Source organism: Artibeus jamaicensis, unplaced genomic scaffold, assembly GCF_021234435.1.
Source record: "Artibeus jamaicensis isolate MK-2021 breed Jamaican fruit bat unplaced genomic scaffold, CSHL_Jam_final contig_415, whole genome shotgun sequence".
Lineage (NCBI taxonomy): Eukaryota > Metazoa > Chordata > Mammalia > Chiroptera > Phyllostomidae > Artibeus > Artibeus jamaicensis.
The window spans coordinates 8,103,868-8,124,599 of record NW_026521823.1 but is presented as its reverse complement, the minus strand read 5'-3'; the positions used below and the strand labels follow the sequence as shown (position 1 = coordinate 8,124,599).

Here is a 20,732-nt window from a genome sequence, read left to right as displayed (position 1 = left end):
AATTTTTGAATGACCTCAAACTTACTGAAAACAAAACGATTATTTTTCATGCAAGAACACCTTAAATTTCTGTTTTTATAATTAACATTGAAGCAAGGAGTAACTAACACCTTTCTTAATTATTTTTCTGTACATATGAAATAGAAAGACAAACTTTAATTTTTTCTGAAAAACTGTAACATGCACTTAAGAGTTCATTCCTTCTTTTCAAAGTTCCTAAAATAAAATCCATTTTGAACAGCATGTAAAACACTGTAACAAATATACAAAATAAAGTGCCAATCACCTTATTTTTGACATATAACTATATTCTATTGCTGTGCAGCTTATGTGACCATCAGTCATCTGCAAACGCAGCATTCTCGGTGCAGCCTGAGATTCCTCGTTATCCTTTGGTGCAGCAACATTGCGAATTTTTTGAATTTGCAAAACGCACGGACCTTCAAGCTGTCAAAACACAAAGAAATAAATGATCACTTTCTAGCCACAGATTTGTTTTCATTTAGGATCTCTTTTCTTTAACAGTCATGCATTATGATTTATAATGATAATTTTGATTAAATAAGGTCAAAATTGAAATGATATTACATATACCAGGGGTTGTGTTTTGTATTTAAAGATAAAACTTCAAAAACGTCTCCTAGAGAATATTAAAAAAAATTCTGAATTCATTTCCAGAAAGCGATGTGAAAACTTGAGGAAAACAAAATTATATTTCTGGTTGAAAAATTTATTAATAGATGTTTTTAGTCTTATGTGCTCTAAATCATTCACAGAGATCTCCCTTCTCCTCCCATGTACATTAAGGGACATTCTGGAATTAAAGAGTTTGTAATGTTTTTAAGAAATATCAACTTTACAACAGTCGTTGAAAGGAATGCTTTCTGCTCAAAAACTCAAATTTCAAGTACACCCTCTCCTGGCATAAATGAAGATTACAATACTCCAAAATTTAAACTATAGAAAGTTTAAGAAATATAAACTATATTTATTTTCACACTTCCTTTTTAAATGAGTTTAAATCTAATACTATATTACAGGCATGATAATGAGAAAAAAATGTTCTCTCTGGCCACAATCCAATCAAAGACAAAAATACAACTTATGAACTGGCTATTAGGTTAAACACATTATGAAACAATTATGAAACAATTGTTGGCATGATTGGGAAATAACAACAAACTCTGTTTATGTTTGCAAAATAAATTTATCATAAAGTGATACTTTCATATTATTAAATATTATACCTTTAAATAGTATATCTACAGTGAAAAAATACTTTCTGTTATAGTCTTTTAAATAAAAACTTTCTGTGTGTATTAGTTTTAAATTTTCAACAAAGAGAAATGTGAAATGATTGGCATTTACAGTTAATTTCTCACGTAAGCATGAATATGTTTATGTGAGAAATTCCAAGTTCTAACAAAACCCTCAATAAGTGTAGATAAGTTGCAAATTCAGGATGAACTTTTCGTTTTGTTAATGTCACTAAATTAAAGACATTCCCTTTATTTTACTACTCCCAATATTTATAGCCTAGAGGTGTCCCACCTGCAGCCCAGGACGGCTGTGAATGCAGCCCAACACAAAACCATAGATTTACTTAAAAACAGTATGAGATTTTTTTGTGTGTGATCACACGTCACAAGGTATTTAATGTGTGGCCCAAGACAACTCTTCTTCCAGTGTGGCTCAGAGATGCCAAAAGGTTGGCCACCTCTGGCTAGGCAATGACAAATATCTATCTAGTCTGTGCTGCCTAATACAGTCCACCAAGCACGTGTCTATTAAAAAAATAAAATTAAAAACTCAATTCTTCAGTCTCATTAACCACATTCGAGTGTTCTATACCTGCACAAAACCAGTAGAGACTGTCTAAATCACTGCAAAAAGTTCTGTTAGATAATCAATAATGGTCTAGACCTACATGTTCCAAAATACATACGACTCATGCATCCTAGGAAGTACACATTCATTTAAGTGAAGAAGGGAAATACCTGTTTCTATTTAATTATTAGTAAAAAAGAAATTAAACTTTCATAGTATTTCATATCCAGAGCAACAAAGAAACCCTCATTCAGTCCATGTGATATACAGCTCACAGGACATCTTTGTGGAATTTTGGAAGTTGCACATCACAAGGGTATTTGACATGGCCCCTTCACTGGTTGTTTGCTTTCAATGTATTGTAATAAACTGCCTTTTATCTGTGCACAGTTAAGTAGATATATATTTTACCTAGTTTTAACCATTAATACTCACCAAATGTACAAGTGGCTTTAAAAGATTCTATCAAAGATCATGCCAATAACACAAATACAGGGTAGGAAGGGCCCATTTTTGCTGATCTCCTACTCTGGTTGACCGTAGGAACAAAAAGCTGGGGAATGCCAGGGAGGAACACCTGCCCCCAACTCTGGATATTTCCTAGCAAACAGCAAGTTTACTTATTTACTCCAACTCCTGGCCTCTCCATTCCTTTTAGTGAATTAAATCGTGGTCTCTTCAAAAGATACATTTACATGGAACTGTAAACATACCCTTACTCGGAAAAAGGGACTTTGCATACATAGTTAAGATCAGTGTCCAGAGAAGAAATGAACCTGGATTGGGGTGGGTCTAAAATCCAACGGTGACTTGACATTATAAGAAAAGAAAGGGAAAAATAAACATGAAGACACAGGGAATAAAGGCCATATGAAGATCGACATAGAAGTTGGCATTACACATCTACAGGCCAAAAAGCAACAAGGATTACCCATAGCTACCAGAAGCTGGGAGAAAAGCATGAAACAGATTCTTCCTCAAAGACTCCAAAGGGAACCAACCCTGATGATACCTTGATTTTGGATTTCTGGCCTAAAGAATGGTGAAAGAATAAATTTGTTATTTTTATACCACAAAGTCTGTAGTAATTTGCTACAGCAGCCTCAGGACACTAACATACCCACTTATGGACTGATTGGAAAGAATATACTCTATGTATTGGGCTCATCTTCCCTCTTCTTTTTTGAGAGGCTCTACATAGGGATTCAGGAAGGAAGTAGCTCAGCCTTCTCACTGGATTGGCACTGCCATGAATGTACAAGTCTGCCTGGTTTGTAGTTTGGTTAATCAATCCATTTGGCTTTCCTACCAATCTACTTCTTTCAAATTAATTTTTATCAACAGTAAAGTTGATATTTTCACCCACATCTGCCACTCATTTTTCAACTGATCCAGAACCAAAGATGAAAAGGAGGTACTCTTTATTAGGCTCACCACAGAAATTCTGAAATCATACACAATCTTTTGATGGTCATTCCTCAATTTGAATTATTAAGCCTTAAAATTAGTGACTCCACAATTCAGAAATATTCTATAAGCAAACCAAAAGATACACTAAATTCTTTCATTTTTATGTTTATAATATTCAGTTTATTGTACTCTGTAGTCAAAAAATAGAGAACTGAAGCTAAATAAAACTCAGATAGTAGGGGAAAAAATACTGATTCTAACATCCTAAATCCTAACTTTACCCCTGAATCTAAAATTATCTAAAAACAGTCACAAAACTGGATGACACTTAACTTCAAAACCTTTGTTCAACTAGTATAAAGGGCAACCCAAAAGCAAAAAAAAAAGATATTAATTATAAACAAAAACAACAATGAAAGACAAAGACCAACCTTTAACTGCCCAAATTTCTTTAATGTCTGATTTTCCTCTTTTGCATAAGTAATAAGAAACAAGTAAAATAAATTATTGTAAAAAAATTTAACTAGGTACAAATAACTTAAAATTTTGTCTCCAGGTAAAAATCTCTAATTCTAATAAATGCTAGCAAATATCTGCCAGAAATATTCTCTGAGGCAAAAAAAAAAAATTCATCCGGGCTTTATTCCTTCCTCTCCCTAAATAGATAGACACCTCTGTCATTTGAATTCCTAACTAGTCATATGGATACAGGCATGGTGCCCCAAGTGTGGGAAAGGCTGCAGGGAGTGCCCAAGGTAGCGCAGGTGAAGCCTAGCTGCTAGTGCAGCACTGGAGGAAGTCATTGTGCTGTCCACAGGAAACTAGGGCGAGCAACTGGCAAAGGGAAAAGCCCTCCTACCTTCTTCTGGTCCTGAACTGAAGGTGGAACCAGACATGTAGCCACACAGGTTCCATAAAGGTCAACATTGGCTGCAGGGGGAGGTGCTGACCTGTCACTCTAACCAGTGAAAAGGATGGGATTGGCTGGGGTGGGCAGGGTGGGGGGTACCTTTCTGAGAATGTGGAAGTTTGGGCGAGTATGTTTAAACAGAAAGACACGTATTCCTCTTCCTCTGCGCCCTAGCAGTGTGGAGGTACAGGCCCGAGCATTTATGGGATCACTTAGGTCCTGGAAGCAGTGATGGAAGCAGACCCCAGGAAAGAGCCTGAACCCAGAAAGCCATCCGCTAACAGCTGCAGGCTCTAAAGACAGACAGACAGATAAGGATGAAGTGGGATTTGGGGGCATGGTTTTTGGTTTTAGTCTTTTTGGGAACAAATGGGCTTTGCCTGAGTTTTCCAGAAGAGATGAACCTGGAGCTGGGGAGTCCTCAATCCTCCCAAACTGCAACCTTTTAATAAAGACCTCTTTCTTTCCCCGCCAAACTCTGTTTTCAGAATTTGCCTGTCAGTGACGACAGGCTGCCTAACCCCACTTTTGTTCAGTAATGATAGAAACCGATATAAAATATCAGATTTAAATGGCTTAATTATTAATCATATTAAATAACGTTCTTATTTATAATGTTTCCCCAAAGTTTGGATGAAAAGAATCAGTTATATATAGTCTGATCATACATAGATAAAGGGTTAAAACTGAGATTTCTTTAGGACTCTGAAAACCATGTAAACATTGATATTCTATCATACTATGAAACATCTGCCAGCCATTTCTTATATAATCTTATCAATTTACATTAGAAAAAGATTCTCAATCTATACCTAACAATGTAAGCATCACGTTCTCCACTAACCCTAGAAACAGAGCCACATGCTCAGAAGGAACGTATGAGTATGATTAAGTTCTGATCAATTTCCCATCAGAAGTATCCATAAAGTGCATTAAAATTAAGAGAATCAAAAAGTTTTATTTTCCACAGTCCCTTTAAGTACTTCAAACCACAACTCATTTCTTTCTTTGCTCTATCACTACTTCCAGAAGCATTTCCAGTCACTTCAGTAGTGACTTCTTAGAGCTCATTTTTTCATGCACCCATTTATATCAAGGGAAGTTTTAATTATTTAAAAACATATTTTTAGCAGCAGTAAAAAAACCTGTACATAACTACTTAAATGTCCATCAACTGGCAAAAGAAAAGGAAAATGTGGTTTATCCATACACTGGAATAATAATTCTTTCAGAAATAAGTAGGACCAAACTACTGACATGTACTACATCACAGATTAACCTCAATACTACTACACCAAGTGAATGAAGCCAAATATAAAAGAGGATATTTTATGTGATTCAATTCATGTGAAATGTCCATGGAAGGTAAATTTATAGAGAAAATATAAAGAAATATACAGATGTGTTCTTAAGAATAATAAGTACAAGGTAGCATAACTTAAGGTCATTGTGCAAATTATCAGTTGCCTTTCTACGTACCTATAACAGAGACAGAAATTAACAATTTTTTAAAAACACCATTGACAACACAAATATAAACTTCCAGGAAGATAGCTTACAAAAGATATACAACCTATATACTTTCAGGAAACTATAAAATTCTATAAAAAACTAAATAAATGAAGAGATATACCCAGGACTGCTGCAGCCAGCTCCTACCAGATCACCAGAGCCTGTTCTGCTCATTTTGTCCTAGTTCCAGCTTCAGTGGTTTCACACTGTAGCTTATAATCAGTCACGGTAGGAATATTTTATACAGTGAGAAGTGGCAAATGCTACATGTCAGGGTGTGTTTTTTCCTTCAGAGAGGCAGTTCACCAGAATTTCACTGGTAATATTATATAAAGATGTCAATTGTTTTTAAGCTGATTTGGAGATTCAATGCAATTTCAATTAAAATTCCAAAGTATTTAAAAAAACTTCATCACTTGATACTAGAATTTACATAAAAGGAAGGGGAAGAGAATAGACTGAGGGAAAATACCATATTTTACAACTGCAAAATCAAAGCATTCTGATAAGTTCAAGTGCCACAAAAGATATGTATTGATGGGATCTAGCAGTATACACTACTAAAGGTAATATAAACTGGTATCATCACTTTGAAAAATAACCTGACATAATCTTGTGAAGTTGAACACTGGCTTAACTCTAGCATACAATAATTAAATGCCTGGTTGTATTCCCTAGAGAAACTCTTACACACATGCATTAGGAAAAATACACAAGTTTTTTTCTAGAAGTAGTGCACCTATTGTAACAACAAAAGAAAAAGCATCTGAATATCCATCAACAGGAGAATGAATAAATAAACTGAGGTATATTTACACAATTTCATATTATACGAAAGAGGAAGTGAATAATAGGTATATGTAACACAGACATATGTTAGAGGCATAACACTGAATGATAAAAGCGAGCTACAGCATTCAATATTTTTCCTCTATTTTGCAACCATACTCAACCATTTCTGTGAGCATCCTGATTACCAATGCTTTGAACTCTGCATCTGATAGGTTGGCCATCTCTTTATCACTTAGTTCTATTTTTGGAGCTTGGATCTGTTCTTTCATTGGACCGTTTTTTTGTTGTTTTTTTTTGTCTCAGCACACCTGTTATGTTGTAAGGGGCGGAGCCTTAGATATTCACTAGGGTAAGGCAACCCATGTCACTGGGTTGTGGCACTGTATGTGGGGGAGGGGTAAGAGAGTGAACAATCCCACTTGCTTGGTTCTGGGTGGTTTTTAGTAACTTCCCCGGCTGCCCACAAGCAAAGTGGGCCCCCTTCTGGTGCTGATTCCCAGGTGTGTGGGCTTGTATACATTCTAGGACCCTGTGGATCCCTCCAACAAACTCTCCTATGAGGCTGTTATTCTCTCTTGCTGCCTCAACCCCCACAGGTTTTTATAGTCAGAGATTTTGAGGCTTTATTTTCCTGCTCAGGAACCCTGGGTTGCATGGTCTGTCTCATTCCTCAGTTGTTCCTTCCAGTTTATCTGCACACAGATGTGGGACCACCCAGTCCACCTGCCACCATCTTGCTGCATGTCATCTCTGCCACAGCTGACCATTTCTGCCCCTCCTACTGGTCTGAATGAATGTTTCTTCTTTAACTCCTTGGTTGCTGGACTTCACATACAGTTCAATTTTCTGGCAGTTCTGGTTATTTTTTGTTTTTAAATTTGTTGTTGTCCTTGTTTTGGTAGTGCGAGGAGGCAAAGTATAACTACCTATATCTCCATCTTGGCCAGAAATCTGTTTTGGTTATTTTCCAAATACAAATAATAATACCATATATGGGGGATGTGTATGTGTGTGTGTACATATATATGGTTGACGCTTGAACAGCATGGCTACGTGGCACCCCTATATGCAGATTTTTAAATAAATACTATAATGATATTTTCTTTTCCTATTCCTTTCTTTGGTTACTTTTTTATAAGAATATAGTATGTGTACATATAATATACAAAATGTGCTAACCAACTTTTTATGCTTTCAGTAAGGCTTTTGGTCAACAGCAGGCTATTATTAAGTATTTGGGGAGTCAAAATTGTTATATGCAGATTTATGACTATGCAGGCATGGGAGTTGACACCCCCAACCCCCTCACTGTCCACAGATCTACTGTATACCTGTAACAGGGTACAGAGCATGGGTTTCCTGATAGATAGGGAAACACCTGAAGGCAGGATTGGGAAGCAGAGAATGGTGGCAGGTACAGCACTGAAGACACATTGCACAACGAAGGCAAATTAACAGCTGTGCCTTCCTGGAGGGGAGATGGCTGCAGCCCAGGGTGAACTGTGTCTGTGACTATGAGAACGTGCAGTGACTGTGACATAGCCAAGGGGGTACATGCCCTCCTCATGCCTGCATGTCACTAGAAACTCTTCTCCTGACTAAAGATGGCAGCTGGAAGAGGGTCAAAGACACTGGAGAGCTTACAAAAATGGAAGAGGATATGAGATCACATAGGAAGTTCCAAGCTGACCATGTAAATTAGAGCAGGTCAAAGGTCAGTAAGTGAACCACAAGGTCTGTCTGCCTCGGAGGTCTGCCTGGAGAAGACAGTGACAGAGCTGATGGAGCTGCAGTGACCTGCCAGGCCAGGCTGTCCAGATATGTGAGAGGTGCTTGGAGCTGTGATCAGGAATGCTGAGTTGCAAATTCCTGCTTCTCTGAAGGATGTACGGAGAAGGTACTCTCTTGGTTCATGGACTTCTGGTATGGGACTTCAGAGCTTTGTGTAAGCTCTCTCCCCCTAGGGTTTTGGCATTTGGACATTCTGGGCCTCTGGCCCTACTCTCCACACAGACGGGGGCCCTTGTGAGACCAGGAGATGCAGGGCCCACCAGGGGCTTAGTCCCCACAGAGGATGGCAGCCCACTTCTGGAGGCAGGGTCCCATGCTGGGACAGTGAACACAGCACATGGTTTCCTGGACTGCTGCATGGAGGCTGAGGACAGTGCACACCAGATCCTGAACCAGAGAGCTGCTGGGGGAGGACGGGGACTCTGAAATCCACAGTGCACGTTCCAGAGGATAGACATCTGTTTGCATGATCCATTCATAGACATATAAGGATATCGAAAACTTCTAGGCATGGTTTTACCTTGTAGCCTTTAGTGAAACAAAGGAAGACCTGGGTTTCATGGAAGAGGAGGGTTCTGAGCGAGAGTACTCTCAGCATCCACCCCCCCAAGGCTGTAACCCTGTTAATAAAAAACTGTTTCCTTCAATATTCATTTTTCAGCCATGTACATTGAAGGTACCAAGTGGTCAAGCCCCAGTTTGCACGGTTTTATACCTATACACACATACATACCTTCCTACCCTAAGATTTTAAACATGCCCCCAAATAGGGATTTGCTCACTGTTCCTTCACTGAGAATTACATCGCCAAAAACAAACAGTCTAGCAAGAAAAGCAACGCCCCCTGCCTCATCAAACTGAGAGATCTTCCCTTTCCCACAGCTCTGCCCCTGTACGTAGTTCTGACCTAACAGTTGTTTCGCTATGTTGACCGTGTTGGCTTCCCAATCTGTCATTGGGCAGAGCTATTCTGTTATCTCTGCATCCTTTGAATTTAACACAAATATAAAACCTGCTCAATAAAGTATCCCCTTGTATTTTTGCTATAATTTATTCATCACTTAACAGATATGCTAAAAATGTGGTAGGATCTTTACGTAAGTTATTTAGTTTATTTCCAGAACTACAATGTTAGGATCATTTGTGTATCTTAAATGAGAAAATAGAGGGCAGAGGATAAACTACTTTGCCAGAGGTCACTCACCTAGAGAGGCAATATTAGAATTCAAATTCTGTCTCACTGTGAAGTCTGTCTTCTTTCTATTATGCATTCTAAAATTATTCTAAATTTTCTACATACTAAGAGCAGATGTAAGTATAAAGGGCAATGGGAATATTAACTGTTCAAAGTTAAATCTTCTCAAAAAAGGTCAAGAAAATTAGAAGAGAAGTGGCATTTGAGCTGGGATTTGAAGAATAAATAGTAGTCTGCCTGGCAGCTGAGGGAAGGGCATTCCGTTCACAGGACAATTATCAAGGTGCTGTGGGAGGAGAAGACTGAGGTTAAGGAAGCTCCTGTTCCCCCATCTCTATAGTAAAACGGTGGTGATGATAATTCCTATTTTCAGTGCTGTCCTGAAGACTACATAGATAATTCATATAAATGACTTAACATGGGACCTGGCACAGAGTAGGTTCTCAATGAAAATGAGAAGGAAAGGAGTTTACTGAAAACCAGGGTTCTCCTAGATAAGTTAGGTGCTTATACCAAAATGATTAAGAGAGAAAGAAAGCAGGTCAGTCACATCAGGGCTACTGAAAGAAAAGGCTTTGGGAAAGGACCCCCAAATCCTGATCTCAAATTGTTCAAGTGATATTCATATATAGCAGGAGAGTTTAAATGTTAAAAACCAATCAAAAAATAATAAATAAATAATTGCTGAATCGTGGATATGATACATTTACCGAAAGCAATCTGAAAGCCTCACTCAGAAAACTGTAAAAGAGGTTTATCATATATGCTTGGTCATTTAGAAACAGACAACATAATCATGACTAGCTTTTCCTAAACTTGCAATCCCTGTAAAAGCATCAATTTATACATCAAAGTAACAGCACAGCACACAATTTCTTTTACTCAATGATTCAAAGTAACCACAGCAAATGAAATACAAGGAAAATACCATGAGACTCCCTGTCAAAAGCAACACTTCCCCCTGTGTGTCATTTGCTTATTTCCACACCTCTATACTTCACCTCTGCAGCTTTTTGCTCCCTGGGAGAATTTTTTTTTAAAGTATGGTAACAGTTTGCTTTTAATTATCAGAAGCATATCTATCCAATATATATTGCTTTGTTCAGTCATTCTCAAAATCCACATAAGTCCTATTAATAATGACTAATAAGCACTTATACACAAAACATGGTAAAAAATCAGTCTTTCAGTTAACCCACTGTTCTGATAAGCACATGTTTAATTTCAATAGTTCACTAAATAAACAATAGTAAATTCTATTATTTAGCACACAATAAGCTAATATACATGAAACAATACCATTTGATTTAAGTTAAAACTTAATTTTTCCAATTATTTTTCATTTTAAAAACACCTAATTCCCAGGCTGTCAATTTTAAGGCAGTGAAGCCATCTTGTGGTTGATGTTGGGACTGCCTAAGCTTTGAGCTGGTCACTTCCATTTGAAAAAATTTAGTCTTTAATCAGTTTCACATTCAAAAAGACATATACAACCTGTCAGTCCTAGAACTTATGTGCAAAAAGTAAAACACAGAACTGAAAGCCTTTCTTATTACAGCTCCACAGTAGCGCATAAGGTCATCACACAGCTGGGCTGTGTAACACATTTTTTATGTTAACCTATATTTTATACTTGAAATACTAGAAATCATACTAAAAATTTTATACTAGAAATCATAGAAACCTATGATTTCTATACATTGGTTGGAAGATTAAAACTGAAAATAACTAGAGCAAAATATTAACCTTAGGGAAGAGTATGAAAAATATTAAATAGTTAAAAAGAATTATTGTTTTATTTCTTTTGCGTCATGGCTTTTCCATGACTTTTAGCTTATAAGTTATCATGCTTCAGGACTTTGTACTATCAGAGAAATGCAAAGCCTGCCCTGAAAAACTCAGAAAATAAGATGCAAAATGTGGCTTCCCCACCACATATCCCTCCACTCTCAAAATCTTTATGGCCTAAAAACTAATCATAACCTGCCTATGGGAAAATCTCTCAGGCTTGGAAGCCTAGAGAAAATGTCATCTTCCTATTCTCGCCACTTTTTAAACTTGTCTGAAAACTCTGGATCAAGGTTGTAGAGAAAATACAAGAACTGCAAAATAATGCTGAGGAGTGAATGGAAGGAGACAGAAAAGCACCTGACCGAGCAAAACCATAATAATAAAGTTACTTGATCTTTGTGCCCTTCTACTTTCTCCCAAATGAATCAGTGACAATTAATAGCAATTATGAAGACCAGTTTCAAACTCCAAATGACCATGACCTAGTGAAGGCCTGAGATGTGCCTCTGAACAGGAGGTAATTCAGTGTGTCCAGGGTTAACTGGCTTCTCCTAACTACAGACCCACAACCTTCCTTACCTCCTCACAGACCTATCAGTTCTCCACTCTTCTTTATACTGTCACATTCCCAAATATTGAGAATGGTGTTATCTGAGTCTTACTAATTATAACTAAAAAAATACACACCACGTGAGCATTTATTTTTGGCCACGCAGGAGAGGAAGTTTAAAGGAAGTGTAGACTCCTCTCTACACTCCTTTAATCTTCCTCCAAAGACAACTATTCTCTGTCCTGGAGATTCTCCAGAACACTGTATAACCCTGAGGCCCAATGAATAAGCTTCCAAAGGGCTTAGAAGACACATTGCTGAGGCTTTTGAAGGGACCACAGAGACTAAGTACTAAGCAGCTCCTAACACAGCCTGCTTCTTGCTTCTTAATTATTTGCTTCTTAAATATTGGGGCAAATGTTCTCCAACCCTCACAATTTCCTTGAGTTTTCTTTCTTAAAAATTATAATATTACTGGCAGACTTGGAACTTGGTAGACATAGTCAGAGTATGGCTTTTGTCCTGCTTTCATTCCATCACCATCAGAACTTATAATAGCTCAAGTTATAGAGTACCGCATTAGGGCGGGGGTCAAAACCCAGTCAATAATGAAGTGTCCAGTTGCCCTTGGATATCTCTCAGTAACGAGATACCCAAACAAGGTAATAAAGATTTATGCATTCTTAGGTCTCCAGGAAAAAAACACCATCCTAAATTGCTCACAGTCCTTAATCCCTTTCACATGTAGTGCATGACGTTTAGCACATCACTCTTCAATGTCATAAGGGAGATGACATTTGAAGAATAAGGGGCTAAAATCTAGCAAGATTAAAAACTTGCCAGCAGTCAAAAAACTAATAAGCAAGAGAATCAGGATTTAAGCCTAGCCTAATGATGCTAAAAGTTGTATCTTCCCAATACGTTACAGTCCCTGTCACTTACCCTCCCTCTCCGCACACTGTCTGAGACACACGAAAGCCATGCCTCCACTTCCTGAGACAGCGTGGCCTGTCTTCTGTTTTAACTTTTCTGTCCACATTAGTTTTTGGAAAGTTAAATTCCAGTATGATCTATTTGGAAGATCACTAGGTAACCCAGCTCATTCATTCATTCATTTTTTCTTTATTAATATTATATTTATCTTTATTAATATAAAAAGAAAACTAGAAAATAGTATTTTATAGCAAAATCTGACATGTTCAAAAGAACAGATTACTTACTTAAATACTGTGCTTACTAAATGTTGCCCTACATCTTGTGCATAAATTAAAACAAATGTATTTAACACTTTTTATTTAAAATTTATTTTAAATAAGAACTACAATATACATAAGTTTGTGACTGGAGCCATGTCTTTATGATTCATTCAGCATTAACACAGCAAAATACCAGTTAATAAATCTTCCAGTAAAGGCACCAAAAAGTGGATTTTTCCTGCACTTATCTTACTTTACAAAGAAGCACAAATAACTCAATTCACATCAAAAATATATTCCTTAAACCACAGGCGGCAAACACAAGGCCTACGGGTCGAATCTAGCCCTCTACCTTGTTCTATCTGCCCAGCACCTGGTTTCTACTCAGCAGTGCCTAGCTCTCGCTTAACTGTTAAGTAGTTACATTTACACAGCCCTAAAGTTACATTCGGCCCTTTGAAAGCAAACACAAGGCTGATGAGGCCCCTGGTGAAAATGAGTTTGACATCCCTGACTTAAACATTTATTTTGGCCTAAAATAGTTATATTTTTATATAGTGTATCGAGTTTTAACTAAAGGCAAATAAGATGAGCAATCTCCGTGGAACAGATTCTAAAATTTCTATTAAATTATTTTCTAAAACATTGTCACTAATACGATGAAGAGGAGTATATTTGCTGTTAGAAGTAGGTAGTGAAAGGAAAAATACAGTCAAAGAGGAAGAGCAGAAGGAGGTTATCCAACTCAATTCGTTCCATCTGAAAAGGGCTTTATTTTTCATATCTCCTCATTTAGGTATAAAGTCATTTAACATTAAGAAAATTTTAAAGAATAAAATTTGGCACAAAAATTTCTACATTCAAAGATTTTTAAGCTGTTTTTAGTGCTGTTAGCTAAACTCAAAAGAAATCCTAAAAAGACCATGGCGTAAAAGATTTTAAAGGAAAAACTGTTCTGAGAAAGTGGAGGGTACAGAGTAAATAAGTCTTATCTTCACCATCCCCATAAGTTCAGAACAGAGGTGAGTTCTCAGAATCCCTAAAGACACATAAAGAGACAATGGAAAACAAAGAAATCCAGAAACCTTCAAATTTGTCTTACATAATCTAGTGTAACAATGCGAAGAAACTGCCTTGATATTAGTTACTTTTCCTGTAAAGAATTTTTGCACTCATACAACTTGTCCGAGACTGCTGTCTCATCTGGAGTCCTATAACTCAGCAATTTTCTAAGTATGTTTCCTGGACAAGCCGAATCGACATCCCACAGAAACCTGACCAAAAATATAAATTCTGCTCTCTCCCAGTTTAATTAAATCAGAAAACGGGGATGGGAGTGAAGGTGGCGGTGGGAGTGTGCTGTTTTAGCCAAGTCTCAGAGTGATCCTGGTGTACAATGAAGTGTGAGAACTACTACCACAACTAAAGAAACACACACACACACAAACACAGAAACTGGAAAGAACTCTGAGAACAATGAATTTGAACAAAAACTTGACACTGAGGATAAACAAAGGAACCAAGATAAATGGCTTCAGCAAAAATGAAACCTGTGGCAGCGACATTTACAAGTCTTTAAGTATACGTAGAATTATTCCCATGGGAAGGTAACCAGATGTTCTCTGTTTATGTGAGGGAAAATAAAGGCATTACTGGATTTAAGTTGTGCCGTAAGAAATTTAGATTAAAATATAATCAAAGGTTGCTGACACAGTGCTGCTAAACAATAAAATTAACTGATGAGTTATAGAACCTCTTCTCTGAGTATCTGTCTCAAAAAACTAGAGTGGACTAGAAACTCATGGTATTACCATCTATAGCACAAATGAACTAGTATTAGCAACATGAAAAATGTTGTTACATAATAGACCTTTAAAATTATATAAAATTTAAAATATCTGTGGTGCAATAACTATATTTTAAATATATAAGTGTTAAAATAAGAATATTCAAACACAAAACATACATATTGAAAGTATTTATTTAAATCAAGGTTAATAATGTTTCTTAATCATTCAAAAAATAACCAGCGGGAACTTCCGGCTGAGATGGAGGCGTAGATAGACACATTGTGCCTCCTTGCACAACCAAAATAAGGGCAAAAATTTAGAAACAAAATAACCAGAACTGACAGAAAATTGAACTGTATGGAAATCCGACAGCCAAGGAGTTAAAATCGACACATTCGTCCAGACCAGGAGGAGGGGTGGAGTTGGGCAGGCAGCCTGGCAAAGAGAGGTCCTGGCAAAAGAAGCAGGGGCACCGGGCGTGCAAAGCAGCAGCTGACAAACCCCAGGCTCGCAAGACAACACCGGGCAGACCCTGGGCACGCAGGCGGCGGCTGGCACTCCTTGGGCACAGGGTGGCAGCAGGCAGATCCATTGAGGTGGCGATTGTGAAGCGGGACACGGCAAGTAAAGCTGGGCAGTCCAACATTCACGCACAGATAAACCAAGCACAATGGGGAGTGAGACAGATGGCACAACCCAGGATCCCAGCTCAGCGAAATAAAGCTTCAAAATACAGATTAAAAACACCAGTGGGGGTTGAGGTACCAGGAGAGACTCCCAGCCTCACAGGAGAGTTTGTTGGAGAGACCCACAGGATCCTAGAACATGCACAGGCCAACCCACACAGGAACCAGCACCAGAAAGGATGTTTGCCTGGGGGAAGCACAGAAGGGACTGAAACACAACAGAGAGCAGAGCAAGCACCATTGTTCCCTCTCAGACCTCGTCCTCACGTACAGCATCACAACCCAGTGATTGGGTTGACCCACCCTGGTGAACACCTAAGGCTCCACCCCTTACTAGGTAACAGGCACGACAAGACAAAAAAATGGCCCAAATGGAAGAACGGATCAAAGTTCCACAGCAAATACTTTTAAGCAACCAAGAAATAGCCAACCTATCAGATGCACAGTTCAAAACACTGGTGATCAGGATGCTCACAGAACTGGTAAAATTTGGTTGCAAATTAGATGAAAAAATGAAGGCTACGTTAAGTGAAATGAAGGGAAATGCACAGGGACCTAAAAGTGATGGAAAGAAAACTGAGACTCAAATCAAGGGAGTGAACCAGAAAGAAAGAAAGAAACAACCAAACAGAAAAGAATGAAGAAACAAAAATTCAAGAAAATAAGGAGAGGCTTAGGAACCTCCGGGACATCTTTAAACATGCCAACATCCAAATTATAGGGGTACCAGAAGAGGAAGAAGAAGAGCAACAAATGGAAAAATAATAAAGGAGAACTTCCCCACTCTGGCAAAGGAAATAGACTTCCAGGAAGTCCAGGAAGCTCAGAGTCCCAAAGAAGGTGGACCCAAGGAAGAACACACCAATGTACATCATAATTACATTAACCAAGATTAAAATGAAGGAGAGAATTTTAGAAGCAGAAAGATAAGTGGACATTCACCTACAAAGGAGTTCCCATTAGACTGTCAGCTGATTTCTCAAAAGAGAGCTTGCAGGCAAGAAGGGGCTGGAAAGAAGTATTCCAAGTCATGAAAGGCAACAACCTACATCCAAGATTGCTCTATCCAGCAAAGCTTTCATTTAGAATGGAAGGGCAGATAAGTTCTTCTCAGATAAGGTCAAGTTAAAGGAGATCATCATCACCAAGCCCTTATTATATGAAATGTTAAAGGGACTTATCTAAGAAAAAGAAGATAAAAAAGATGTATGAGAAGACAGTGCCCATAGAAGTCGGAATCCACTAAGGAGTGTGTAACAACTCACCTGCTGAATCAACTAGCCCTGAAAATGGATGGCACTGGAGCATCGGGCCCATACCCAGCCATTGCTGGCAATCAGTAGTACCCAAAGCAATTTACAAATTCAATGCAATACCTATTAAAGTACCAATGGCATATTTCACAGACATAGAACAAACACTTTAAAAATTTATATGGAACCATAAACAACCCTGAAAAGCAGCTTCAATTTTGAGAAAGAAGAACAAAGTAGGAGGGATCACAATACCTGATACCAATCTGTATTACAAGGCCACTGCAATCAAAACAGCCTGGTACTGGCATAAAAACAGGCACATAGACCAATGGAACAGAACAGAGAGCCCAGAAATCAACCCAACTCTCTACAGTCAATTAATATCTGACAAAGGGGGCAGCAATATAAAATGGAATAAAACTAGCCTCTTCAACAAATGGTGTTGGGAGAACTGGACAGCTACGTGCAAAAAAATGAAACTCAAGCACCAACTTACACCATACACCAAAATAAAATCAAGGTAGATAAAAGACTTAAATATAAGCTGTGACACCATTAAAGTCTAGAGGAGAACATAGGCAGGAAAATAGATATTTCACGCAGCAACATTTTTACTGACATGTCCCCTTAGAGCAAGGGACATAAAGGAAAGAATAAACAAATGGGATCTCATCAAAATTAAAAGCTTCTGTGTGGCTAAAGAAAACAGTATTAAATAAAAAAGACAACCAACTGTATGGGAAAACATATCTGCCAATGATACCTCAGACAAATGTTTAATCTCCAAAATATACAAGGAACTTACATGACTCCACTCTAAGGAGACAAGCAACCCAATTAAAAAGTGGGCAAAAGACTTGAACAGATATTTCTCCAAGGAGGACATACAGAGGATCCAGAGACACATGAAAAGATGCTCAATATCGCTAGCTATCAGAGATGCAAATTAAAACCACAATGAGATACCACTTTACACCAGTCAGGATGGCCATCATAAAACAAAGCAACAAACAACAAGTGTTGGAGAGGTTGTGGAGAAAAGGGGGCCCTAATTCACTGTTGGTGGAATTGCAGACTGGTACAACCACTATGGAAAATAGTATGGAATTTTCTCAGGAAACTGAAAATGGATCTGCCTTTTGACCCAGCAATTCCACTGTCAGGAGTATATCCTAAGAACCCTGAAACATCAACCCTAAAGAACCCATGTGCCCCAATGGTCATAGCAGCACAATTTACAATAGCCAAGTGCTGGAAGCAACCCAGGTGCCCATCAGTAAATGAATGGATCAAAAAACTATGGTACATTTACACAGTGCAATTCTATGCAGCAGAAAGAAAGAAGGAGCTCCTACCCCTTGCAACAGCATGGATGGAACTGGAAAGCGTTATGCTGAGTGAAATAGGCCAGGTAGCGAAAGACAAATACCATATGATCTCACCTTTAACAGGAACCTAAACAACAAAACAAACAAGCAAGCAAAACATAACCAAAGACACTGAAATAGAGAACAGGCTGGCAGTGACCAGAGGGGGGAGAGGAGGGAGTTTCAGGGGAAAAGGGGAAGGATTCACAGGAACAAGTATAAAGGACACATGGACAAAAACTAAGAAGGGTGGAAATAGGAGGGAGGTGGGGAGCACTGGGGGAGTGAGCTGGGATGGGAGTAAAAGACAGAAAACTGTACTCGAACTACAATTTAAATAAATAAATAAATAAAAACACATATAGTAAAATGACAGCAAACTCACAATTATTAATAACCACACCTAAAACAAAAATGAAAACAAAGCAAACAACTATATTAGGAACAGAACCACAGAAATGTAGATCACATGGAGAGTTAGCAACAGGGGAGTGGGAGGAGGAGAAAAGGGGAAAGGTACAAAGAATAAGTAATATAGATGGTAGGTAGAAAATAGACAGGGGGAGGGTAAGAATAGTATGGGAAATGTAGAAGCTAATGAACTTACGACACATGGACATGAACTAAAGTGAAGGAATGTGGGTGGGAGAGGGTGTGCAGGGTGGAAAGGAATGAAGGAGAGAAATTGGGACAACTGTAATAACATAATCAATAAAACATAAAAAAAATAATAACCAACAGCACACAGACCAACAGCATGTGACCAAAAACACATAAAAAATTTTTGGCTCACATAATTTACAGGCATTTTCATAAAAATAAAATGAAATTGCTCCTTTTTCAATAAAAAGAAGAAATTAAAAAGGAATGAGTAAGAAGTTAAAGAGTGATTCATTGTTATCTGAACACTGTATCCTTGAATTTTAGAAAAAGTGCTGAAAAACTGTAACATAAATATATATTTTTACAGGTTTGTAAATGCAAATTGATAGGAATAACTAAATTCATGGCTCTGTCAAATTACTCCTAATGTTCTCTTACACTCTTATAATTTAATATTATTAAGTTCAGTAAATAAACATAAAGGGCAACTAAAATTAAAAAGCATGAGGAGGTTCCTGTCCTGAGCTCTAACAATGTCTGGGAAGTCTGATATGCAGACATGCCATACTTATAATTCTTAAAAGAAAAATCTTTAAAAAATGTTTAGAAGTCATCAAAAGTTTAAAACTCTAAGTCCTAATAATTTTCCATGTGAATAGGAAATCACTGCAATAATGACTCTGTGGCCTGTTTGCTTCCAAAATATTTTGCAGTTGCACTTTCTATTGACAAAAAAATAATTCCAGTAATTTAGTGTATATTAATATTTGTTGCAGTTGGCATAATTTAAGAAGTGAACATTTTTCTTTACCTTTTCTACTTTTCCTCCATTGATGTCACTGGGGAGGAATTTCTTGCCAATGGTTCTCAAGTCTGTCTAAAATAAAAAACATTATTATTAAAATATAATTATAAAGAAAAGTTAATCTAAATTTAGTCTCAATCACAAACAAAAGATAAAATTACTTAAAGTTTATGGAGTAAAATTTAAATAAATGTCTTTTAGCTGATTACGAGATCTACATACACGATCAATCTTTTCAAATAACTCAGACCCATACATGAGTTATTTAAAGTGTACCAGTAGGTTGGACATTAATACACAGATAACCTTATTTCTGGTCATACCTCTTTAGGTAACCTTTTAACTTACTAAATATTCTCAAATTAATTCTAAAACTTTATTTTATGCAAACTATATAGCCTTACTACAAAAGTAATGTCACAATTCAAAACCAAATTAATTCATAAAAAGTATACATTTTTGACAAGTAAATCCTATATAAGCTTGATATACAAAGACATGAAAACACATTATTCTATAGGCTATAATAACCGTAACATAACAAAGCTATATGTCCCAGGGAAGAATTCCATCGCAACAACAAGAAATTATAGTGAGAGTTACCCTTAATAAAAATGTATTTAATTTGCCTAAACAAATTATAAAAATTGAAGTTGGTAAACAAATAACTAACCATATAAAAATGCAGAAATACAGATTATTCAGAAAACTAAAAAGCAAAATACAAAAGGGGAAAACTTAAGGAAGGCCCAAGATAGAGTTATCACATTTCTGACATAAAACCAGAACTTCAATTCCACAGTCTTCATAAAAAGAAGAACTTTTCAGGATTTTTGTTTTCTTTGGGAAGTAAAAAGTAAAGGAATGGTAAGAAGTTTCTTCTTAGGAAAACTGTCAATACTCATGAAAAAGGCCTAATTATTTAAGCTAAGACATTATCTTGAAAACAGAATGTGAGGTTCGATTAATAAATTTGTATTGTTTTGTTATTCTTTAAAATATAGCAAACAGTAGCTCTTCATTGCCTTAAGAGCAAAATGAAACAGACTTAGAGTGCCTTTAATCACATAAATTACAAGGGAGAAATTTATATCAGACTTAAGGAGAAAACACTAGATGATTAAAATTATTGCAATATAAAAGGAATACATATAGACAAGCAGGATAGTCTTAACTATCTATTGAACATCTATAATAGTAGAATATTATTTTATTTGAAATACCCATACGTGGTCAGCTGAAGACAGAAGT

General features: G+C 37.1%; 1 protein-coding gene across 3 annotated transcripts in view; it reads right to left on the bottom strand.

Annotated features, from left to right (window-relative positions):
• The window catches only part of TDRD3 (tudor domain containing 3), a 174,780-nt gene that overhangs the window by 90,657 nt on the left and 63,391 nt on the right, over positions 1 to 20,732 (bottom strand). For all 3 annotated transcript variants that reach the window (XM_037140540.2, XM_053665472.1, XM_053665473.1), the window contains exons 3-4: positions 19,488 to 19,553; positions 287 to 447 (exon numbers count right to left, since the gene is read on the bottom strand). In XM_037140540.2, coding sequence (XP_036996435.2) covers positions 287 to 447; positions 19,488 to 19,553 — 227 coding nt within the window. The remainder of the gene's footprint in view (positions 1 to 286; positions 448 to 19,487; positions 19,554 to 20,732) is intronic.